Source organism: Nerophis lumbriciformis, linkage group LG12 (genome assembly GCF_033978685.3).
Source record: "Nerophis lumbriciformis linkage group LG12, RoL_Nlum_v2.1, whole genome shotgun sequence".
NCBI classification, from domain to species: domain Eukaryota; kingdom Metazoa; phylum Chordata; class Actinopteri; order Syngnathiformes; family Syngnathidae; genus Nerophis; species Nerophis lumbriciformis.
The window spans coordinates 39,740,646-39,767,746 of record NC_084559.2 but is presented as its reverse complement, the minus strand read 5'-3'; the positions used below and the strand labels follow the sequence as shown (position 1 = coordinate 39,767,746).

Below are 27,101 nucleotides of genomic sequence, written 5' to 3'. Positions count from 1 at the left end.
TATATATATATATATATATATATATATATATATATATATATATATATATATATATATACAGGTAAAAGCCAGTAAATTAGAATATTTTGAAAAACTTGATTTATTTCAGTAATTGCATTCAAAAGGTGTAACTTGTACATTATATTTATTCTTTGCACACAGACTGATGCATTCAAATGTTTATTTCATTTAATTTTGATGATTTGAAGTGGCAACAAATGAAAATCCAAAATTCCGTGTGTCACAAAATTAGAATATTACTTAAGGCTAATACAAAAAAGGGATTTTTAGAAATGTTGGCCAACTGAAAAGTATGAAAATGAAAAATATGAGCATGTACAATACTCAATACTTGGTTGGAGCTACTTTTGCCTCAATTACTGCGTTAATGCGGCGTGGCATGGAGTCGATGAGTTTCTGGCACTGCTCAGGTGTTATGAGAGCCCAGGTTGCTCTGATAGTGGCCTTCAACTCTTCTGCGTTTTTGGGTCTGGCATTCTGCATCTTCCTTTTCACAATACCCCACAGATTTTCTATGGGGCTAAGGTCAGGGGAGTTGGCGGGCCAATTTAGAACAGAAATACCATGGTCCGTAAACCAGGCATGGGTAGATTTTGCGCTGTGTGCAGGCGCCAAGTCCTGTTGGAACTTGAAATCTCCATCTCCATAGAGCAGGTCAGCAGCAGGAAGCATGAAGTGCTCTAAAACTTGCTGGTAGACGGCTGCGTTGACCCTGGATCTCAGGAAACAGAGTGGACCGACACCAGCAGATGACATGGCACCCCAAACCATCACCCAACCATGCAAATTTTGTATTTCCTTTGGAAATCGAGGTCCCAGAGTCTGGAGGAAGACAGGAGAGGCACAGGATCCACGTTGCCTGAAGTCTAGTGTAAAGTTTCCACCATCAGTGATGGTTTGGGGTGCCATGTCATCTGCTGGTGTCGGTCCACTCTGTTTCCTGAGATCCAGGGTCAACGCAGCCGTCTACCAGCAAGTTTTAGAGCACTTCATGCTTCCTGCTGCTGACCTGCTCTATGGAGATGGAGATTTCAAGTTCCAACAGGACTTGGCGCCTGCACACAGCGCAAAATCTACCCGTGCCTGGTTTACGGACCATGGCATTTCTGTTCTAAATTGGCCCGCCAACTCCCCTGACCTTAGCCCCATAGAAAATCTGTGGGGTATTGTGAAAAGGAAGATGCAGAATGCCAGACCCAAAAACGCCAACATTTAAGTTATGACTTAAAGCAGTTGTTTTCCAGACACTTACACACAAACATCTCCTTTTTATGGTTAGGATGTGCTCTCCTGACTTAGCACACACACACACACACACACACACACACACACACACACACACACACACACACACACACACACACACACACACACACACACACACACACACACACACACACACACACAGACAGACAGGAAAGAGGAATATAAAACGGATGATTTGGCTCCAGGATCTGCAGTCCTGTATAATGACACTCGCTTGTAATAAAGCAACTTTTAGTTCAGTAAAGCGTCTCCGACGTCTCTTTTGATCCAGCCACACTGCCGTGTCACCCTTCTGTCCGGACGATGATGACAAGACCAGAAACACACATCAACACAAACAAAAATAATTTCAATATGTAATCCGCCGGCATTGTCTAAAGTGCTATATTTATTTTGAAATACATGTATATTGTGTTATATTAATGTTTCTATTCCTAATTTGTCTGCAGGTTGGAAGAGGCTCTGTCTGACTGTGTCTGGGCACAGAAACACTTAAGAGGAAACAATGTCATTGACTACAGACAACTTGGACTGCGCTATAAGCTGAACAGCTGGCAGGTCTGACACTGGCCCAACTAATTTTCACACATTGTTCACAATTTTTTTGTCGACAACCCAGTCTATTAGGGTTGCAAGTCTTTTAAAACTACTACGGTTCTGTACAATGCTCGTGATTCAAAACAGGATACCGTATTTTTCGGACTATAAGTCGCTCCGGAGTATACGTCGCACCGGCCGAAAATGCACAATAAAGAAGGAAAAAAACATATATACGTCGCACTGGAGTATAAGTCGCATTTTTGGGGGAAATTTATTTGATAAAATCCAACACCAATAATAGACATTTGAAAGGCAATTTAAAATAAATAAAGAATAGTGAACAACAGGCTGAATAAGTGTACGCCATATGACGCACAAATAACCAACTGAGAACGTGCCTGGTATGTTAACGCAACACATCATGACAAGAGTCATTCAAATAACTATAACATATAGAACATGCTATACGTTTACCAAACAGTCTGTCACTCCCGATCGCTAAATCCGATGAAATCTTCCTCCCCGGTGTCGCCTCCGGTATGTCCTTTCTTTCTGCTGCTCGATTGCCGTTCTCTGCTGCATATTTCACAACGTCCAGTTTGTAATCTGCAGTATATGATTTCCTTTTCGGTGCCATTTTTGTTCAGTCCTTCTCAGTTTTTATAAGTTAACGCCCATGTTGATGTGATCCATTTTAATAGCTACGGTAGTAGCATATAGCATAGAGCAGTTAGCATCCACAATGCACTTCTGCCATGACCCTCCCCCACCGTATTCTTATTGGTTGACATGTGAGTGACGATTGCTGACGTGTGTGTGACGATTGCTGTCATTTGCTTCGTCTCTTACGCGAATGAGATAAATAATATTATTTGATATTTTACGGTAATGTGTTAATAATTTCACACATAAGTCGCTCCGGAGTATATGTCGCACCCACGGCCAAACTATGAAAAAAACTGCGAAAAATACGATAAGTGGAAGAATATGAAAAAAACTAAACATTTTCGTCATAAACATAGTCCAATCCAGTTTAAACTTTTCATCAGGTTTTTTGTGGGTCATCGAAAAATATTTCAATTCATTAAATGGATTTTGCTAGAAAGTAAAGCCTCGAAAGGCGTTAAAAATCATTAAATAAAAGATCCAGAGACATGAAAATTAAATACAATTGCAGGTCTAGGGCAATAGTTGGTAAAAAATTAATAGAACAATGAATGAAAATTAACTTGATAGCTTTGCCGTCATCAAACTACCATGACCTACCTCCCTGTGTGTTTTCTTTGTTTCTCACTTTCAAACAGGCTACCAGAGGTTTCACTCTGTGCATTGCTCTGAGTATTTAAACATTTTTACTGAAATAGCAGAATTCAAGGAAAGGAGTGAATCCCCTTGCCAGTCATCCACAATCTTTGTCTTGGTAGACGGCGGCGTTAGCTGTTTTTTTACTCACTCAGGATGCATTCAGTGTTGCCAAATTTTCTCATTATAAGCGACTTTCGGCTTACAAATCTCGCGAATTATGGGTTGCGTTTTTTAGGGCTTGTTTTGAATGAGTAGTAACTTATTTGGACTTGCTTTTCCTCCATTTCCTGGTTACCGTGCCCACCTCGTATATCAACTTGACACGCACCCCCAAACATACTCATAACCTATGTACAGTAGATATATTTATGGCTCTTTGAAAAAATCCGGTTTTCTGTGTCACTCCTCTTAAAGAGCTGTTTAGAAACTGTTTTGTCAATATATTTGTACTTTTTTATGAATAAACCGGTGGTAACTCCTTTTTTTTTTGGGAAACCCTCCCTTCTACAATTGATTGGAAAAGCATTGTTATTCATAATTTATTTAGATTATATAAAGATCTAATAGTTGTGTGTGATGAATGACAGGTGGAACTCTTGAACTGGCTTTTATATACGGCTTGTGCACGATGTCAGAACACCGGATGCTTGAAATGGCACGTCCTGTGAACATGCTCATCTGGTGACAAAAAAATGGGGAAATGCAAATGTCATCAAAATTGGCTGGCTGAGGAACATTTCAAAACCTGGTGTAAACCCGGAAAGGTGTTCTGCGACATGTGCAAAAAACCCTTCAAAATTTGCGCAATGGTAGTCAATGCGGTGAAATCACACATAGTATCAGCTAATCACAAGTAGGCAATTAAAGGCAGGCAGCAGGTAATGTGCCAAATTTCTTTGGCGTGACTAAATATATGCAATAGTATATGGGCATCCAATTTGTTTTGAGTTGCCTTAAAAATAATTACATTAGATTTGCTGATAGCAGTAGAAACCCTGCATATTCTTATATTTGGTTCAGTGCTACATATACCAGTGTATACAAGTGTAAGTATCTTATGATTGCAAATCCTTTACCTCTAATAGTTTTGTGATGTGTTTATACACCATTATGTAACGATGCTGCATGTCGACTGTTTGTAATGCCAGGATGCTGAAAAGGCAAGCAACTTGTAGGAAGATGGTTGTTTATTTAGGTCACAAGAACAATAGTAACACAGGTCTAGCAGGAACTCCGACAACAACTTTGTCACAACGCTGTACACTTTGGTGTATAGTGTTCTCTTCCTGAAGGAAGGAACAAGTTCTCTTTGTGTTTCAGAGGTGTGTGTCTGCGTGTGTGTTGTGTGTGAGCAGACTTTGGAGGCGGGCTGAAGCTCATTTCCCAGCCAGTTAGAAGCTAGAGTTGTCACTGGCATTTTCTTTTAAATTTTTCCATTGGCTACTGTAGGCAGGTCTTGTGAGAGTTGCCGAGTATGTCCATCCTTGGCCACCATAGGTCATGTGACAGGAGTCACGGGACAAAGAAGTAAGTTGTTAATGTAATGTGTCCTTGTGCAAGACATTCTACCCTTGCTCCTGATGGGTCGTAGTTAGCGCCTTGCATGGCAGGTCCCGCCATCAGTGTGTGAAGGTGTGTGTGAATGGGTGAATGTGGAAATAGCGTCAAAGCACTTTGAGTGCCTTGAAGTAGGGCTGGGCGATATGGCCTTACTTTAGTACAGTGGTTCTTAACCTGGGTTCGATCGAACCCTAGGGGTTCGGTGAGTCTGCCTCAGGGGTTCGGCGGAGGTCAAAACAAACCCGACTCATTGTGTAAATACAAAATTCTCCCTATCGGCGTATTATGGATATGGCAACAGCTGACTGATTTGCAGGTGTGTAGTTTGTTGTGAGTTTATGTACTGTGTTGGTTTTGTTGTTTGAACAAGGTGATGTTCATGCACGGTCCATTTTATGCACCAGTAAAAAAAACATTGTAACACTTTAGTATGGGGAACATATTCACCATTAATTAGTTGCTTATGAACATGCAAATAAGTAACATATTGGCTCTTAACTAGTCATTATTAAGTACTTATTAATGCCTTATTCGGCATGGCCTTATTATAACCCTAACCCTCTAACCCTGACCCTAACCCCAACCAAATAACTCTAAATTAAGTCTTTATTACTTAGAATATGTTCCCTTAGTGTCCAAATAACTCTAAATTAAGTCTTTGTTACTTAGAATATGGTCCCCATACTAAAGTGTTACCAAAAACATAACTTTGTCTTGAATTTGAAACATTTAAAAAAAAAAATTTCACTAAAGAAGGGTTCGGTGAATGCGCATATGCAACTGGTGGGGTTCGGTACCTCCAACAAGGTTAAGAACCACTGTTTTAGTATCTCGATATTTTCAGGCCATGTCACGATACACGATATATATCGCAATATTTTGCCTTAGCCTTGAATTAACACTTGATGCATATAATCAGACCAGTATGATGATTCTATGTGTCTACTAATTTTAAACTTTCATGCAGAGAGGGAAATCACAACTAAGTCAATTAACTAAAACTGTATTTATTAAACAGTTATTAAGCAGTGGCACAAACATTCATGTCATTTCAAAACAGAAAGTGCAAGATTGTCAGAGACATTTTAAAACAAGCTATGAGTGCATTTTTGTGCATGATGTCACTAAGATGACATATCAAAACAACACTAAATTAAAGTGCACTTTTTGTACAGAACGCCATTACAATAGTTTAAAACAAATAAAGTGCACTTTTGTGCATGATGTCACACAAGATATTTTAATAACTGTCAAATAAAGATGAGCTGCATAATAGGAAATCAAATCGCTATGTGGTAGGTTACTGCGGACGTAATCTCCTTCTGTTGTTCACTATTTTTTTCATACGGTGTTGATCTGGAAATGGTTTCGGCATTTTGTTGGTGTGGCACCGAATGGAGATGTTGACATGCGGACATACTTGCCAACCCTCCCGGATTTTCCGGGAGACTCCCGAAATTCAGGGCCTCTCCCAAAAACCTCCCGGGACACATTTTCTCCCGAAAATCTCCCGAAATTCAGGCGGAGTTGGAGGCCACGCCCCCTCCAGCTCCATGCGGACCTGAGTCCGCTTTCCCACGATATAAACAGTGTGCCTGTCCAAACACATAATAACTTAGGCAGTTTCATTAACGTCCTCCCAGCGCGGTAACAACACACAACAACAGCAGTCATGTTTTTGTCTACTGTAAAGCAGTTCGTCTGCCGTAAACAGCAATGTTGTGACACTCTTAAACAGGACAATACTGCCATCTATAACATCAATAACATATACGGCTTTTAGAGAGTGCAGTGCACAACTGCGCACACAACAAGGAGACGAAGCAGAAGAACGAGGAAGATACAGCCATGGCGACGCCGACGACGAGTAAGATGAAGAAATACGCTTTGTTGCACCTTTCTTGCCTGAGTCCGGCGATTAGTTGCAAATCTTGCTTTATTGATTGCTTGCACACAGCCAATCCAACACAAAACAAACTAGTCCCCGCCCGCACTCACGCTACCGCTCCCTCTCTTCTCTCGCCCACACACTCACTGACGTCACTCACCTCACATGCTCACCTATTAAAGGGCCACACACACGCATACGCTACTCTCATAACAGCTTGTAAGTTCCAAGCCGCAGCTGCGATTGGACCTGGATAGCCTCCGGGAAGAAGTAATGGACTACCAAGTGCTTGGCACTGAAGATCTTCCTCAAGAAGCAAAGATTGACCGGTTTTGGGCCATGCTAGGGAGAGATGGAAGATTCCAGACTCTAATGCATTTGATGAAAGCTCTTTTGTGCATGCCACACAGCAATGCATCATCAGAGAGGGTGTTCAGCATGGTTAGAAAAATAGTGACAGAGAATAGAACAAGGATGGACAATTCAACCCTTAACTCAACAATGAGTAGATGAGTGTTATGTGTGTGTATATGTGTAAATAAATGAACACTGAAATTCAAGTATTTCTTTTATTTATATATACATATATATATATATATATAATAAAATAAATATATATATACAGGTAAAAGCCAGTAAATTAGAATATTTTGAAAAACTTGATTTATTTCAGTAATTGCATTCAAAAGGTGTAACTTGTACATTATATTTATTCATTGCACACAGACTGATGCATTCAAATGTTTATTTCATTTAATTTTGATGATTTGAAGTGGCAACAAATGAAAATCCAAAATTCCGTGTGTCACAAAATTAGAATATTACTTAAGGCTAATACAAAAAAGGGATTTTTAGAAATGTTGGCCAACTGAAAAGTATGAAAATGAAAAATATGAGCATGTACAATACTCAATACTTGGTTGGAGCTCCTTTTGCCTCAATTACTGCGTTAATGCGGCGTGGCATGGAGTCGATGAGTTTCTGGCACTGCTCAGGTGTTATGAGAGCCCAGGTTGCTCTGATAGTGGCCTTCAACTCTTCTGCGTTTTTGGGTCTGGCATTCTGCATCTTCCTTTTCACAATACCCCACAGATTTTCTATGGGGCTAAGGTCAGGGGAGTTGGCGGGCCAATTTAGAACAAAAATACCATGGTCCGTAAACCAGGCACGGGTAGATTTTGCGCTGTGTGCAGGCGCCAAGTCCTGTTGGAACTTGAAATCTCCATCTCCATAGAGCAGGTCAGCAGCAGGAAGCATGAAGTGCTCTAAAACTTGCTGGTAGACGGCTGCGTTGACCCTGGATCTCAGGAAACAGAGTGGACCGACACCAGCAGATGACATGGCACCCCAAACCATCACTGATGGTGGAAACTTTACACTAGACTTCAGGCAACGTGGATCCTGTGCCTCTCCTGTCTTCCTCCAGACTCTGTGACCTCGATTTCCAAAGGAAATGCAAAATTTGCATGGTTGGGTGATGGTTTGGGGTGCCATGTCATCTGCTGGTGTCGGTCCACTCTGTTTCCTGATATCCAGGGTCAACGCAGCCGTCTACCAGCAAGTTTTAGAGCACTTCATGCTTCCTGCTGTCTTATTCTCCACACAAACAGCATGCCGGCCCAGTCACATGTTGTATGCGGCATCTGCAGGCACACAAAAGTGACTGCAAGACATACTTGAGCAACAGCCATACAGGTCTGACTGAGGGTGTTCATATAACCAACTTTAACACTCTTACAAATATGCGCCACACTGTGAACCCACACTAAACAAGAATGACAAACACATTTCGGGAGAACATCAGCACCGTAACACAACATAAACACAACAGAACAAATACCCAGAATCATTTGCAGCCCTAACTCTTCCGGGCTACAAAAACACCCCGCTACCCCCAACCCCGCCCACCCTCTCCCCACCCACCCACACACACACACACACACACACACCCCTCAATCCCCCCCATCTCCCGAATTCGGAGGTCTCAAGGTTGGCAAGTATGCATTGACGTCACTTGCGTGATGCAAGCAGAGAAACATTTTGCCGCTTTTCCACGACACCCGCACACGCTCTTCCTCCCTCCCTCCCTCGCTCGCCCGCCTGCTCGCTCCCGCCCCCGGCGCCGCTGTAAACAGTTCGGGCCGGGGAGACGAGCGGTCCGGTAGCTTCCAAAGCACTCCGCCGAAGGACCGAGCAACAATACAAAACTGTGGTGCACTGGACCCCAGCGCTGATACTCCGACCCCCCCACCCCCCGACTGCGATCACCGCGACACCTGTCCGTCAGTAATAAAGTCCCTGATAACCTGGACCAATTCAAACCGTTGTTTTTTTTATTGTTTACTTTGCATTGCCTCACAGAATGAACACTACATATATTTTTATATGACGCCGTATAACACTCCGGGAGCCGTCACTTTTTTGCGCAGCCGATCCCGGTACTTTCTGCCGACCGCCGTGTTGCTGTAGGGAGGAAAAGCGGAAGGACACACATTGCGGAAATAACATTATTCTGCGTGCGTCGGCTAAATACAACTATATTCCACAACCCCAAACATGTATTTTTCAAAGCCTGCAGTGAAGAGAAAGGTTAGTAATGAGCAAAGACAATTACAGGAAAAGTGGGAGATGCAATATTTCTTTGTTGAGCACAGGGGCACCCCGATTGATTGATTGATTGATTGAGACTTTTATTAGTAGGTACTAGGTTGCACAATGAAGTACATATTCCGTACAATTGACCACTAAATGGTAACACCCGAATACGTTTTTCAACTTGTTTAAGTCGAGGTTCACTTAAATTGATTCATGATACAGATATATACTATCAGATATATACTATCATCATAATACAGTCATCACACAAGATAATCATCAGGGTATATACATTGAATTATTTACAATCCGGGGTGTGTGGGGGGCGGGGGGAGACGGTTAGGTTTGGTTGTTATCATCACTTCGGTCATCAACAATTGAGAACAGAGAAATGGACATTGAAACAGTGTAGGTCTGACTTGGTAGGATATGTACAGCAAGTAGTATAATAGAGAGAGAGAGAGAGAGAGAGCAGAAGGCATAAGAAAAAGTATCTACATTTGATTATTTACATTTGATTATTAACAATCCGGGGAGGGTGTTAGTTTAGGGTTGAAGTTGCCTGGAGGTGTACTTTTATTGCGGTTTTGAAGGATAGAGATGCACTTTCTTTTACGTGTCTTATTTGCACAGAGAAAGTTGCGGTGCACAAGAAATACAATTTGAAACGTCATTATACAACTAGACATGCTGAGGAGTATGCAAAATACCAGGGAGATGAGAGAGTGAACCGGGTTGCACATTTTAAAACCAGTCTACTGAGGCAACAAGATTTCTTCAAGAAAGCAAACGAAAAAAGCGATGCAGCAGTCAAAGCTAGCTACATGGTGAGTGAGATGGTTGCTAGGGCGGGAAAGCCATTCAAAGAAGGTGAATTCATTAAAAAGTGCATGTTAGATTTTTTTAAAGAAATATTTTCTTGCGGCCCAGCCTCATCCAATTTCTGCATCCAGTGGCCCCCAGGTAAATTTTGTTTGAGACCCCTGCTGTAGTGTAATGTCTGCAGCTAAAAGCAACTGCGTGAGAACATATACTCGAATATCACGATACAGTCATTTTCTATATTGCACAGAAACAAACCCGCAATATATCGAGTATATCGATATATCGCCTTGCCCTACCTTGAAGGTAGAAAAGCGTGAGACAAGTATAACCCATTTACCATTTACCATAATTATTCTAAGCATGATTATTTTTTCTGAATTATTGATTGGGTGCAAAACTTGTGGGGGGTAGGGGTGGGCCTACATCCGGCCCTAATTGAGTACCAGGCAGAACTTATAGACACAGGTTTAGCAGGAATTCAGGAACACTTTTTAATACAGAAGATAATGAACTATCCCTGAAGGAGGGAACAAAGTGGGACTAAACAGAAATGATGAACAATGTGGAACAGGTGTGCTGGACAAGAAACACAAGGTAAAGGTCCTGCAAGAAACCGAGACCAAACAGGATATACTACCAAAACAAGAGCACAAGGACAGGAAATGATACCGAGCACAGGAAAATAAAGAACAAAGTCCAAACTGCCATGTGGGATCATGACACCATTATGCAGGAGTGGACTTGGACAAAAATTCTGCCATGAACCTTCCACCCAACTACGATTGGCGCGCATATGTTGTACCAACTCACCCTATTGAGAAATGTGAATTGAAGTGAATTATATTCATTTCAGGACACTTCACCAGTGACAATGATGGCTGAAGCTGGATTGGAACGAGGAACTCTCAAGTTTCTGGTCGGCCACTCTACCATCTGAGCCACGCTGAGACATAAATCCTTAAACAAAAATATTATACTGGGCAATATCTCTTTATATTCTGGAGCCTTAAATACATTTATAACCGGAAAATCTAATTCAAAACAAAGTACCTTTTAAAATACTTAAATTTTTGAATGCATTTATTTACTCATCTATTTTACCAATTAATGGTACAACTTCTATAATCTCAGCATGATATGAATACGACTTCTCTTGATTTATCTCCTAGGTGTCACATAACGCAGCTGCTGTGTACTGTCGAATGGATCAGTGGGAGCAAGCAAGAGATGTTCTCATGTCGAACAATCAAGGCGGGAATCTAGAAATGGCATTGGACATGATTTTGGTAAGTGGCATTATTGTTCCTTACTTAGCAGCTTGTACTGGGCAGCTGGGAAGGCAGGGTAACTGCATTGGCTACTGTATGCAAACAGCATGGTACAAGCTCATTCATATTAATCAAATGACTAGCTCACTAGCAAAATGTAACTACTCTTTAACATGTAGGGCAGTACAGTGGACATGTGATTAGTGCGTCTGCCTCACCCTGGAGGTTAAAGAGAACCAACCCTTTATTTGGAATTTGACCTATCATTTACAATTCTCCTGTGAGACAAGCACACAAAAGTTTGTCTTGTTTTCATGCATTCAAATTTGTAAATAAACGCAAGTGAAAGTCAGCTAACAAAGGAAGTAATGGGATTGGCTCTATTCCACACTCTCCTACAAAAGCCTCCACCCATCCTCCATAATGCAGTTAACAGGCATACTCATAATAATATGTAACTTTTACATTTTCTGGTCATTTTACGCATATTGCGGCATATTAATTATCACAATGTTTGCTATTTCCTTCAACAACAACTACTAATAGTAATCATGGCAAACTTCATGAAGCCAACAATGACTACTTTAAGACAGATGATGAATCAGAACCTTATTTTACTTGATTGTCTATTGTGAGCGAACTGTGGTGCTGAATTTCCCCCAGGGATCAATAAAGTACTTTCTATTCTATTCTATTCTATATTTTTGCACCTGAAGATACAGACAATGAGCTCCAAGTTTTAAAAGCTAAGTGATCAGTAGATCTAACAAGTAGCGCTATTGCTAAGTTGCAAAGTGCTAAACAATAAATATAAACTACAAACATGTCTGCTCTCACTCGGATACCAACTGATGGGATGTTCATATCCTCTCATTTAGATGAAGAATTAATCACAATTGTCATGCAGGTAAAAAAAACAAAAAACAAGTTTTAGTATCTTTCTCACCATTTCCGGGTGTAAGTTCAATCTAAAAGTTGACTAACTTTTCGGTTTATGGGACCAACTTTTTACTATACAAGTGAAAGGCGTGATTTATAATCTAGAATTAACTTTCACCAGCTCAGAGGCGATGCAGCAACAGCAGCTCAGTATGTAAATACTGTAGCTGCATGCGCTAGTAGCTCTCTGTTAACACGGCACCGCTAAAAAGTAACTCCTTAACGTTAGCGCTTATAGTAACAAAATCGCTAATACTTGGTAAAAATTCAGGTCTCGAGACGTAATTGGAGTACTGTTGATGTTTTTTTAGATGTTTTAATAGAGGGCTTTATGGACACGATAGAGTATGCCCATTAGCTGCATTAGCCACCTCGTACTTGCAATGCATAAAAAAATACAAAAATAAAAACATATTTGTTCTTGTCTTACATAGGGATTGTTACATCGGGAAAAATCCAAAAAAGTGCCCACTTTAATTATCTGAATCTTTGAACATCCCCCTGCTGTCTTTGCCTTTTCTCCCCGGGATTGCACATTTATTTCTGCTTTCTTCATACAGTTCAAAATCTTTCATGTGTGGTTAAATGGAGACCCTAGTTCCTTGTAGATGTGGATATTAGTGTAAATGGTAAAAATGCAGTACTGTGCAAAAGTAAAAAAAAAAAAAAAAAAAATTATATGTTTCAGATAAATAATTTTGATGCTGTAAAAAACAGCATCTAGAAGGAAATACTTGTGATTCTCTCCCCAATTGTCTTAATGTATGTTACAATTACAGTTACAATAATAAACAAATAATTGTATTTTCTTTAAATTCAGAGAAATGAAGTCCTAGCACCTCTCCTGGTACCTGAGGGTGTCGTGTTTCGGCCCAGGAAAAAAGATGTGGAACAGCTCAAGCCGAGGGACTTTTTAGGGAAACCCAAGGTATGAAGAGGGTGACACTGGGTTTATGTCAATATATTTACTGTGCCACAAACAAATCACAACATCTCTCTATATACATTGAGACAATTTAGTTTTTATACTTTAGAATTTATATCTGTTCAAAAATAACTTCAATTTATAGTACCGTTTTTTTCTTAACAATTGATAATTCAAGGATCCAATAAACTTTATTGTCATACCAGAACACAAGAGACACATGAGATGGCATGGAATTTAGTACCCAAGGTCACAGATTTAGCCCAATGAGGACCACATTTCGGGTTTTAAATGTGCTATATGTCGTCACCCTTCAGCATCTCCCTGACATGTAATTGATAGTGGCGACCCTCCACGGTAAAACAAAAGCCACCACACCTTAAAAATATAAATTTTTAATTCATTTCAGTAAACCTCCATTGATTGGCAACACTAAATTGTCCCTAGTGTGAATGTTGTCGGTCTATCTGTGTTGGCCCTGCGATGAGGTGGCGACTTATCCAAGGTATACGCCGGATTGCAGCTTGGATAGGCTCCAGCCACCCTTGCGACCCCAAGAGGGACAAGCAGTAGAAAATGGATGGATGGAAGGATCTATATAGCCTAATATTTGTTCACTATTGACTGACTAGTGATGCACCAAAAATTTGGCCGCCAAAATAAGACTTTGATCACCAAAACAGCACTGCCAAAACAAGATGTTGTGGTGACGTAGGCAAGATGCACACGATTCTATGGAACGTAGGCAGAATGTCTGCAATGTGGACATACTTTAATATACAGTGCTTTCAGGAAGTATTCAGTGCTTCACTTTTTCCAAATGTTGTTATGTTAGAGCCTTATTCCAAATGGAATAATTTCAGTTTTGTCCTCAAATTTCTACACACGATACCCCATAAAGACTATGTGAAAATGTTTTTTTTTAGAAATGTTTTCAAATTTATTAAAATAAAAAAAACAAGAAATCACATGTACATAAGTATTCAGAGCCTTTGCGCAATACTTTGTTGAAGCACCTTTGACAGCCTCAAGTCTTTTTGAATATGACGAGGGCTGGGCGATATATCGATATACTTGATATATCGCGGGTTTGTCTCTGTGGGATATAGAAAATGACTATATCGTGATATTCGAGTATACATTCTCACGCAGTTGCTTTTAGTTGTGGCCATTACACTGCATGCGTTTCCCACTCTTTCTTGTCTCCTTCTCACAGAGACGTAAACCAAGCGCACCTTCTTACACACGTCACGTGTGCAACGTCACACGCTTCCGCGGAGCAGAGAGGTAGCGACATGGTAACGTTAGCTGTGATGCTAACGGTGAGGTGCGAGTGGTAATACGAGAGAGAGAAGGTGCGAATCTGGTAACAAATGGAGGAAGAATTAATTCCCAAGAAAAACAGCACGGGATCCATCGTCCGGCGGTGGTTTGGCTTCAAGCGGGAATATGTTCAACATTTATGCGACAAAATCGTTGCTACAAAAAGTAGCAGCACTGCTAATGTAGCATCATTTGAAAAGTCACCCGCTAGAGAATGAGGAGTGCTTGAAACTGCATGTCAACATCTCTGTTCGGTGCCACACCAACAAAATGCCGAAGCAACTATTTCCAGATCAACACCGTATGAAAAAAAAAAAGTCAACAGAAGGAGATAACGTCCGCACAAACCTATTATGCAGGTCATTTTTATTTGACAGTTATTGAAATATCTTGTATGACATCATGCACAAAAGTGCGCTTCATTTGTTTTTAACAATTGCAGTGGCGTTCTGTATCTGTACAAAAAGTACACTTTAATTTAGTGTTGTTTTGATATGTCATCTTGGTGACATCATTCACAAAAGTGCACTTATAGCTTGTTTTAAAATGTCTCTGACAATCTTGCCCTTTCTGTTTTGAAATGACATGAATGTTTGTGCCACTGCTTAATAACTGTTTAATAAATACAGTTTTGGTAAATTGACTTAGATGTGATTTCCCTCTCTGCATGAAAGTTTAAAATTACTACCAAGTTGGATATGAAGCGTCGCTGTGCAGCCTCTTTCAGATCCCTCCAGAGATGTTTACTGGCATTAAATTCTGCGTATTAGCTGGGCTATGTAAGGACATTTACAGAGTTGTCCTGAAGCCATTTTTTTTGTGTGCTTTGGGTTGCTGAATTATGAATTGTAGCCCAGTCTGAGTTCAAGAGCACAGATGTCTCTGTACATTGTTGTATTCATCCTTCCCTCTATCCTGACTAGTCTCCCAGTTCTTGCCACTGAAAAACATCCCCAAGGCATGATGCTGTCACCACTATGCTTTACGGTTGGGATGATATGATGATCAGTTGTTAGGTAATGTTTTTGCCAAAAAGGGGTGCATTCTTATCACAATATTTATGTGAGTGAGTAATGGACAATACAAACACATGGCTATGCTGATTACAGCTAGATGTTTGGCAATAATAATAAGCTTGAGAATGACAGGGATGTTGACGATAACTGACGTGCCTTCAAGCAGCACTACAACCTGTATGGAAACATAACCGGATACAAGGAAAGTAGCTCTTCTGTGGCAGCATTAGCAGAGCCACAGGCCATCGAAGTATTTTATATATTTGTGTTTGATTCACCGGAGGATAAAGAAAAGGTGTTGTGCTGAGCAAATTCATTGCCCACTGTAACGAGATATATAAAAAATACATGTTTCAATCTCATATGCAGCTCCAAAATGAGCCGTTTGAGGGCTTTCTGACCTGCTTGCGTCTGAAGGCATGCACTTTTGGGAAACTTAAAAACCCAAAGGTGAGAGACAAAGTTGTTTTTGGCATGAGCGAAAAGAAGCTACGTGAAAGACTTCTACATGAGTCAGACCTGACACTTGATGGAGCTGAACATGTATAGTATGCCAAGAAAGCGAACTGTCTCAAAAGCATATTAGACGTTTGGAGAAGTGTCGTCAGCAGCAGCGCACGCAAGCGCCGGAGCAGCAGCAGCAGCGATTGGAGCAGTGCCATTCCATGTGAGGCGCCACCAGCCAGGGATGTATATCAACTAGTGGTATGTTTTGGTACCGGTTCCTCATTAGGTCAGTCCATAAGGACTGTGAAGATTCCAGACTAATTATATTTTAAGTTCCAGCCGACTGACATAATTATGACACGCTGTCATTATCAATTCAGCTGCCACTGCTACACATAACAATTCGCTTTGAATAATGACAAATAGAATGTGGAGTTCCGGTGACGTCATCAAGCTGAATGGCAGCTTAGAGTAACATCTCCCTCGTGAGAAAAGTTATTTCGCCCCGTTAGACCGTAAAATGACGAATTTTCAGATAATCTCTGAATAAACAAAAGGGGCAAGAATGGGGAAAACCAGAGGAAATCGAGGAAATATCGTTGCAGAGCCTGTAAATGAGGAAAGCTATGTGTCCGCGAACAGCTCACCTGTAAAGCTACAAGATGGCGGTGCTAATGCTAACCCTCGCTCGAAGGAGGCGGACGCCGAAGGTTTAGCCCAAGTTCTGGAGGAGATTCGATACTTCCGAAAATACATAAAAGAACAGCTGAACGATATTAAATCCGAGCTCACCAACATTAAACAACAAATAACAGACACAGAGGAGCGAATTGAAAAGGTGGAGGACCGGATTTAAAACGTGGAGTACGTGTTGAACAGAATGATAAACGTCATTCATCAGCAAGAAAACAAACTACTCGACTATGAAGGGAGATCGGCGTGGCGCAGTGGAAGAGTGGCCGTGCGCAACCCGAGGGTCCCTGGTTCAATCCCCACCTAGTACCAACCTCGTCATGTCCGTTGTGTCCTGAGCAAGACACTTCACCCTTGCTCCTGATGGGTGCTGGTTAGCGCCTTGCATGGCAGCTCCCTCCATCAGTGTGTGAATGTGTGTGTGAATGGGTAAATGTGGAAGTAGTGTCAAAGCGCTTTGAGTACCTTGAAGGTAGAAAAGCGCTATACAAGTACAACCCATTTATCATTTATTTATTATTATCCTGACGCGAGAACTTGAGGATATACAATGTCCTCGAAGGAGCCGAGGGACTGTCCATGCCAAAGTTTGTGGAAAAACTGCTGCGGGACATGTTGGAGATCCCCGCAACCACGCAACTCGACATCGAAAGGGCGCACCGCGCGCCAGCGCCAAGACCCGCCGGAGACAGAGAAGACAAGCCACGGTCAATAATAGTCAAATTCCTCCGCTACAGGATGAAATAAGAGGTCATGCGCAAAGCCTGGGGAAAGAAGAAGATTTTTCTGAACGGGAGACTAATAGACTTTGACCAGGATTACCACCCAGCAGCATACTTGCCAACCTTGAGGTTGAGGTGTGGGGGGGCGGGATTGGGTGGGCGGGGTTTGGTGGTAGCGGGGGTGTATATTGTAGCCCGGAAGAGTTAGGGCTGCAAGGGATTCTGGGTGTTTGTTCTGTTGTGTTTATGTTGTGTTACGGTGTGAATGTTCTCCCGAAATGTGTTTGTCATTCTTGTTTGGTGTGGGTTCATAGTGTGGTGCATATTTGTAACAGTTTTAAAGTTGTTTATACGGCCACCCTCAGTGTGACCTGTATAGCTGTTGATCAAGTATGTCTTGCAGTCACTTACGTGTGTCTGCAGAAACCGCATACAACATGTGACTGGGCCGGCACGCTGTATGTATGGTGAAAAAGCGGATGCGACGACAGGTTGTAGAGGACTCTAAAGGCAGTGCCATCACGGCACCCCTTGATATTGTTGTCCGGGTGAAAATCGGGAGAATTTCGGGAGAATGGTTGCCCCGGGAGAATTTCGGGAGGGGCACTGAAATTCGGGAGTTGCCCGGAAAAATCGGGAGGGTTGGCAAGTATGCCAGCAGTCCTGCAAAAGAGGAAAGAATATGCTGAAGCGAAGCGAGTGCTTAAGCAAAGAAATATCCGCTTCCAGACTCCGTACCCAGTCAAACTACGAGTGTACTATGAGGACCGCACGCAGCTGTACCGGACAGCAAAGAAGGCGACAAGAGACATGAAGGACAGAGGGACTGCCAGTCAGCGTGATTACGCAGAGGGAGAGCCTGCTGGATTAGCTGTCCGACTCCGCCTGGGAGACCATGAGAGGAAGGAGCCGGGAGGAGACAGGTGGGGAGCCAGAGAAAAGCATCAAGGAGAGACTGCAAGCCTTCAGAAGATAATCATCGCCTTCTCCGGAGGACCTGTTAATCTTGACTGACTTCTTAAAGTGTTGGTAAGATGAACAGAACCAAAACAGGTGACTTTAAATTCACTCCAAGACATCTGTGTTTATATAATAACCCCAGCTAGATGAGAATATATACAAATGAGGGATGTATCTACAGCAGGGGTGCTCATTACGTCGATCGCGAGCTACCGGTCGATCTCGGAGGGTGTGTCAGTCAATCACCAGCCAGGCATTAAAAAAATAGTCCTAAAAATGAGCGATAATAAATCTTCACTATGACGTCACTTTCGTCACTTGATTGACATTCACGGCACCCGAGGGTCTTCTGAGATGACGCTGGCTGCTGCCAGCTCATTAAAATTACCGACAGGAAGGCGAGAAACACTTTATTTCAACAGACTCTGGCGCCGTTCCTGTCGTCAAAACTTCAAAGACCGATTGCACAGTTGCGCTAACAAAATAAGAGTCTCAGAAAGCTGGCGTGCACAAGCTAGCAAGCTACGGAGTTTGCCGACAATGTATTTCTTGTAAAGTGTATACAAAGGAGTACGGAAGCTGGACAAATAAGATGCCAAAAACCTACCACTTTCATGTGGTATTGGACAGAAAGGAGGACTTTTTTTCTCCTCCATTCGAAAATGCGGACGTTATCAGCACCACTGTCCAATCAATGCAAGTCATCAGAATCAGGTAATACACCAACTTATATTCTTGTCTTCATGAAAGAAAGGAATCTATATGTGTTAAACATGCTTGTATTATCTTTAAACACCTTTAACTTATAAACAATATTAACTATATGTGTTAAACATGCTTGTATTATCTTTAAACACCTTTAACTTGTTAACAATATTAATTATATGTGTTAAACATGCTGGTATTATCATTAAACACCTTTAACTTGTTAACAATATTAACTATATGTGTTAAACATGCGTGTATTATCTTTAAACACCTTTAACTTGTTAAAAATATTAACTATATGTGTTAAACATGCTTGTATTATCTTTAAACACCTTTAAGTTGTTAACAATATTAACTATATGTATTAAACATTATTGTATTATCATTAAACACCTTTAATTTATTAACAATATTAAACATGTGTTAAACATGCTTGTATTATCATTAAACACCTTTAACTTGTTAACAATATTAACTATATGTGTTAAACATGCTTGCATTATCATTAAACACCTTTAATTTATTAACAATATTAACTATGTGTTAAACATGCTTGTATTATCATTAAACACCTTTAACTTGTTAACAATATTAACTATATGTGTTAAACATGCTTGCATTATCTTTAAACACCTTTAACTTGTTAACAATATTAACTATATGTATTAAACATACTTGTATTATCATTAAACACCTTTAATTTTTTAACAATATTAACTATATGTGTTAAACATGCTTGCATTATCATTAAACACCTTTAACTTGTTAACAAAAACATATATTTCATAAATAAGTAAATATAAATTATATATATGAACGAGGTAGATCCCCACGACTTGATCAATTGAAAAGTAGCTCGCCTGCAGAAAAAGTGTGAGCACCCCTGATCTACAGTATGTAATGAACAGAGGTTTTTTTTCTCTTTTTACCAAGTGCCATGATGGGGGCCCTCAGCCCATAGTTGGGAGAGGATTTCCCCCACAGGTGGATGTTTTATCGAGCCTAACCCAGGGTCAACTATTAGAAACCCCTTCCTTGGAACTTCACCTTTTTTTTCCTTTTGTTCTTTTTTCTTTTTTTTAGTTATTTTGCTTTGTTTTATTTATGTTGTTTCAGTTTTTTTCATTATGGGAATGGACTTGCTAGGTTCTATTTTGAATATTGTGTTGGTACACTTACAAGTAAGCACATATGGTTAGTGACAAAGTAAAATGTGTATCGTTTAATGTTAATGGGCTATTGAACCCAATTAAACACAGTAAAATCTTATTGAAGGTGAGGACAGAACAAGCCCACATAGTATGTTTACAGGAGACCCATTTGACTGACAAGGAGCATATAAAACTAAAGAGAATGGGCTTCACTCATTTGTTTTTTTCGTCATATAAATTAGGACATAGGAGAGGAGTTGCTATCCTCATCTCAAAAAAGGAAAATTTTGAAAAAGTACTGGAATTTGGTGATAAGGAGGGTAGATTTATTTTAGTAATGGGAAAGATAGATGGGAACCCAGTCACCTTATTGAGTGTCTATGCACCCCCTGTGAGTGATATTCATTTCTTCCAAAACATCACCAATATTATGGTAACGGAAACCGAAGGTTTTTTGATTTGTGGTGGGGATTTAAATATATATTTACAGCCAAAATTGGACTAATCTAGTATAAAAATACATAAGCCACTTTATAAGAAAGTAAACACACTTTTTGAGGAAGTAGGCTTAATTGACATATGGCGAGACTTTTTCCCAGACAGAAGGGATTATACTTATTTCTCTTCTCCGCACTGTCTTCATACAAGAATAGATTATTTTCTAACATTTGGGAAGGATAAAGATAAAATATGTACCTGTGAAATTGGGACGATAGATCTAAGTTACCATGCACCTATATACCTATCTATTGACTTTAATCTGAGGGCAAAAAATAATACAAGAAAACTAAATTCAAGTCTGCTGAATGACCTATCCTTTAAGGCACAAATTAAAGGGGAACATTATCACCAGACCTATGTAAGCGTCAATATATACCTTGATGTTGCAGAAAAAAGACCATATATTTTTTTAACCGATTTCCGAACTCTAAATGGGTGAATTCTGGCAAATTAAATGCCTTTCTATTTTTCGCTCTCCGAGCGATGACGTCACAACGTGACGTCACATCGGGAAGCAATCCGCCATTTTCTCAAACACATTACAAACACCTAGTCAAATCAGCTCGGTTATTTTCCGTTTTTTCGACTGTTTTTCGTACCTTGGAGACATCATGCCTCGTCGGTGTGTTGTCGGAGGGTGTAACAACACAAACAGGGACAGATTCAAGTTGCACCAGTTGCCCAAAGATGCGAAAGTGGCAAGAAATTGGACGTTTGTTCCGCACACTTTACCGACGAAAGCTATGCTACGACAGAGATGGCAAGAATGTGTGGATATCCTGCGACACTCAAAGCAGATGCATTTCCAACGATAAAGTCAAAGAAATCTGCCGCCAGACCCCCATTGAATCTGCCAGAGTGTATGAGCAATTCAGGGACAAAGGGCCTCGATAGCACGGGAAGCAATGGCGGCAGTTTGTTCCCGCAGACGAGCGAGCTAAACCCCCTGGATGTCTTGGCTCACACCGTCCCTTATGCCACCGAAGATGATCAAGAGAAGAATATCGACCCTAGCTTCCCTGGCCTGCTGACATGAGGGTATGTCTACAGAATATATTGATGGATGAAAATTGGGCTGTCTGCACTCTCAAAGTGCATGTTGTTGCCAAATGTATTTCATATGCTGTTCATAGTTGTTAGTTTCCTTTAATGCCAAACAAACACATACCAATCGTTGGTTAGAAGGCGATCGCCAAATTTGTCCTCGCTTTCTCCCGTGTCGCTGGCTGCCGTGTCATTTTCGTCGGTTTCGCTTGCATACGGTTCAAACCGATATGGCTCAATAGCTTCAGTTTCTTCTTCAATTTCGTTTTCGCTACCTGCCTCCACACTACAACCATCCGTTTCAATACATGCGTAATCTGTTGAATCGCTTAAGCCGCTGAAATCCGAGTCTGAATCCGAGCTAATGTCGCTATAGCTTGCTGTTCTATGGGCCATGTTTGTTTGTGTTGGCATCACTATGTGACGTCACAGGAAAATGGACGGGTGTATATAACGATGTTTAAAATCAGGCACTTTGAAGCTTTTTTTAGGGATATGGCGTGATGGGTAAAAATTTGAAAAATACTTTGAAAAATAAAACAAGTCACTGGGAACTGATTTTTAATGGTTTTAACCCTTCTGAAATTGTGATAATGTTCCCCTTTAAATCTGAAATTAGTCTCTTCTTTGAGTTCAATGACACAGGAGAGGTTTCGCCTCCCATGTTATGGGACACCCTGAAGTCTGTTTTAAGAGGGAAAATTATAGCAATATCCTCATTTAAGAAAAATTAGAATACAAAATCAGATGATATGATCAACTTCGACGTTGGTTTTTCGACGTCCCAGTCAGCTTTTTCACCTGGCCGGATTCCTGCCTTCCTTTCACGCCTCCTGGCTACCTCTCCCCCGGCGGACCCCGCCCATTTTCCAAGATGGCGCCAGTATGTGCTCTAGCCTGCCGTCTCTCACTGTCAGCTCTGTTCGTTTTTGTGTTATTTGTGTCTATTTTCGTCTCTGTCAGCTCACTGCTTGTGTATGACCGCCAAACACTGTTGGATCTTTGCCCCTCTCCCGCTGATATGATCAACTTCGACGTTGGTTTTTCGACGTCCCAGTCAGCTTTTTCACATGGCTGGATTCCTGCCTTCCTTTCACGCCTCCTGGCTACCTCTCTCCCGGCAGAAGCGTCTCCGGCGCCGCGGTAAACGTGGCGGCCAGCTGGTGAAAGTTAGGGCACTCCTGGCCGTGGCTTCCCGAAGGAGGAATGGTGCGGTATCCGGTCTCCTCCTGCACCCACGCTCGCTGGATCCCATTGGTTCCTGGCTTGTTCCTATCGTTGGTTTGGAGGAAGAGGCTTGCCGCCGTCGCTCCTGCTGTCCCCGCCCCCGAGGCGCGGGGTGGATTCCCGCCACCTGCGGGCTGTGTGTTGGGCCCCACCCGCCAGGTTCGGTCTTGTGAACGCAAGATCTTTGACAAACAAAACGTTTATCCTGAAGGATTTCTTCACTTCCCGCGGACTGGACTTCTTCTGTGTGACGGAGACATGGCTGAGAGCCGGTGAGTCCGCCTCTCTTAATGAACTTCTGCCTCCGGAGTGTTCCTACTTTAATTCTACGCGGAGGATTAGCAGTCGTTTTTAAAAATGACTTTAAATGCCGTCAGATCCGCCTGCAATCCTCCTTTTCAAGCTTCGAACTGTCGACTCATTTAACTTTGTACAGTCTGTGTGTGGTTCCACACATGAACACGGGCATACACTCGATTTAGTGCTCTCGTATGGTTTGTGTGTTTTTAATTTGGACATTTGCGACGCTGTGTTCTCTGATCATATGCCGATCCTGTTTGATATTCCCACGCAGTGTTCAGTTAAATTGTGCGCTCCGCCCCAACGCTCTCGCATGTTTAATTCTTCGTCTCCTGCTCTGTTCTCCTCAATTTTTTCGACTCTTTGTGATGATAATTCTGCAGCTTCTGTATGTCTGAATACTGAAGAGTTGGTTTCTGGGTTCAACTCTGTTTGTTTACAAACACTGGACACGATCGCTCCTTTCAAGTGCCGCCGCTCTAAAGCGACGCCTCAGCCCTGGTTGAATGACGTCACTCGGGCTGCCAGGCGCGAATGTAGGAGAGCAGAGAGAAAATGGAAAAAAGGCAGGCTGCATGTGTACTTTGCCATTTTTAAAGAAAGCCTGTTTTCCTTTCAGATGACTGTAAAAGCAGAGATGAATATATACAATATCTATCTCAGATTACATCTTCTAACTGTAACAACCCCAGAGTTCTGTTAAAAACTATTAACACTGTCATTGATGCTCCTAAATCTGTTGGTTTTGATGCTTCTTTTGAATTCTGTGAAAATTGTCTCCATTTTTTCACTGACAAAATTGTGTCTACTAGAGCCAGTTTATCTCAGCCTTCATATGATCCTTCTGTTCCTCTGCATTTCTTTTCTGTTTTCCATCAGTTTGAGGCGGTGTCCTTTTCTTTTTTAAATGACACAGTTAGTCATATGAAGCCCTCTGGTTCTCCTGCAGATGCCCTCCCACCTCGCCTGTTTAAGGAGGTACTTGCTACTATTGGATCAAGTGTCCTTAACATTATCAATAGTAGCCTCTCTTCTGGAATAGTTCCAGTAGAGTTTAAACATGCAGTGGTACGACCTCTACTTAAAAAACCAAGCCTCGACCCCTCTCTCCTCTCTAACCTCAGACCTATCTCTAATCTTCCATACATTTCCAAAATATTAGAGAAGGTTGTCTACAGTCAGTTGTTGCCCTTCTTAGAGGATAATGGTATCACTGAGCTGTTCCAGTCCGGTTTTAAAGCCCTCCACAGCACAGAGTCAGCGCTTCTAAAAGTTTTTAACGATATCCTCCTGTCAACTGACTCTGGTAAATATGTTGTCCTGGTGCTTTTAGATCTGTCTGCTGCGTTCGACACCGTCGACCACGCCACCTTAATCACTCGTCTTGAGAACTGTGTGGGCATTAAGGGCGCCGCCCTCAACTGGTTCCGGTCGTACCTAACCGACAGGCGTTTTTGTGTAAAAGTAGACAGTTTTATGTCTTCCACAGCTCCTTTAGCACATGGAGTCCCCCAGGGCTCAATCCTTGCCCCAATCTTATTTGCGCTTTACCTTCTCCCCATTGGTTCTATTTTTAGGAAGTACAGTATTGCATTTAATTTTTATGCCGATGATTGCCAGATTTATTTTCCCATGGCACAAAATAACACGGTTCAACGTCTTATTGACTGCATGCACGACATCAAAGTCTGGCTTTCAGCTAACTTCCTGAACCTAAATGAAGACAAAACAGAAGTTATGTTGTTCGGTCCAAGTCGCTCTCCCTCCCCCAACGTTGACCCCGTATCTCAGCGACTGTGTCACAAACCTGGGGGTAAAGTTCGACTCAGATTTTAAATTCGAAAAACAAATCAGCAGCGTCGTTCAAAAAAGCTTTTATAAATTACGCCAAATGGCGAAAGTGAAACCGCTTCTATCAGGACATGATCTCGAGAAATTAATCCACGCCTTTATCTCGACTCGTCTTGACTACTGCAATGCCCTGTATGTAGGCATTAGCCAGGCCTCCCTCGCCCGCCTGCAGCTCGTGCAGAACTCTGCTGCTCGTCTGTTAACACAGACCCGCAGACGTGAGCACATCACCCCTATATTAGCGTCCCTTCACTGGCTCCTTGTGCGTTACCGAATCAATTTTAAACTCCTTTTATTTGTTTTTAAATGTCTAAACAACCTCGCGCCAACCTATCTCTCCGACCTCCTTCAGCCTTACTGCCCCACCCGATCTCTAAGATCAGCCAATCAGCTGCTACTGACGGTCCCTGACACAAGGCTGAAGCTTAGAGGTGACAGAGCTTTCGCCGTTGCTGCTCCCAAGCTCTGGAACGACCTACCTCTGAGTGTTAGACAAGCCTCCTCTCTTCCTGTTTTTAAATCTTTCTTAAAAACATACTTTTATTCCATGGCTTTTAACACTGAGTGATATCCATCCTGCAATGGCGCCCCATAATACACCTGCTGTGAACTTGTTTTTATGTTTTATTTATTCTATTTTATTTATTTATTTTTTATCGTGTTCTGTTTGTGTTGTGTTGTGTTTGCTCGGTACTCGTATTATCTTTTAACCTGCCCATTGTACAGCACTTTGGCTACCCCTGTGGTAAATTTTAAATGTGCTTTATAAATAAAGTTGAATAAGTTGAAGTTGACTTAAAAAACAAACTAAAAGAATTAGAAAGAAGACACAAACTAGATTTGGCTAGATTAAGGGAAATAAGAAATATTAAGAATGAAATGAACAGTTTGGCCACACAAGAAATAAAAAGAAATCTAATGTTTTTGAAACAGAGACACTATGAAAGTGGCTTTAAGTCTATGAAAATATAGGCCTGGAAACTAAAAAAAAAAGGTAGCGGAAAACACAATTCATAAAATCAGGGATCCAAGAACAAAAGTGATAAAAACTAAACCAAATGAAATTCAGGAAGCCTCCGAACATTTTTATAAAACTTTATACTCCGAGGTCTCTAGTAGGAGCATAACCCAAATTGACAGCTTCCTGAACTCCCTGGATTTACCTATTTTAGATGAAAACCAAAACCAAACAATGTCTGGAGATATAACTGAAAATTAATTAAAAGTTGCAATTAGTAGGCTTAAATTAAGTAAATCGCCAGGATCAGACGGTTACACGGCAGAGTGGTATGAGGAATTTAAAAAATAAGTAATACCTGTTTTACTCCCCACATTGAACTGGGTTCTATATAAATTTGGCTTTCAGGATACAATCATTAAAACTATACAGGCACTATATAACAATCCTACTGCTAAGATTAAAGTCAAACAGTTTTACCCTAGAAAGGGGCTCTAGACAGGGATGTGCATGGTAACCATTACTCTTCGCATTATATCTGGAGACATTAGCTCAGTCTATCAGACAAAATGAAGATATTAAGGGAATTATGATTAAAGGAAGAGAGTATAAATTGGCCTGCTACGTGAACGACATTTTGGTCTACATACTCGCTCCCTAAATTAATGCAATCATTTGAACAGTATGGTCAACTATCAGGAGGATATAAAATCAATATACGTAGGTAAAACCCATCTACTCTCATATAATTATAACCCACCAGGGGAAATCAGAAGTGGTTACCCCCTGATATGGCAAACAGAGTCTTTTAAATACCTGGACATTAATTTGTCAAAAGATTTAACAAAATTATCAGAATACAATGATCTACCCATACATAAAAAAATAAAAGATGACAGCAAGACAGAACTTAATTCCTTTTTTTAGCCTTAGTTCTAGAATTGATTCAATTAAAAATAATGTACTGCCAAGACTGCTGTACCTATTTCAAACCCTGCCAATAGAGATTAACCAAAATCAATTCAATGAATTGTACAAAATGCTATCAAGGTATATATGGCAAAGTAA

At 41.1% G+C, this 27,101-nt stretch overlaps 1 protein-coding gene across 2 annotated transcripts in view; it reads left to right on the top strand.

Moving 5' to 3' along the window:
- The window catches only part of LOC133623346 (neutrophil cytosol factor 2-like), a 139,742-nt gene that overhangs the window by 44,190 nt on the left and 68,451 nt on the right, over positions 1-27,101 (top strand). The window contains exons 1-4 of one of the 2 annotated variants that reach the window (XM_061986561.1): positions 9,087-9,169; positions 10,854-10,916; positions 11,170-11,286; positions 13,028-13,135. In XM_061986561.1, the coding sequence (XP_061842545.1) occupies positions 9,137-9,169; positions 10,854-10,916; positions 11,170-11,286; positions 13,028-13,135 (321 nt within the window). In that variant the 5' untranslated portion in view covers positions 9,087-9,136. Of the gene's footprint in view, positions 1-1,736; positions 1,846-9,086; positions 9,170-10,853; positions 10,917-11,169; positions 11,287-13,027; positions 13,136-27,101 lie in introns of those variants that run through there. The other variant, XM_061986560.1, reaches the window with a different exon arrangement.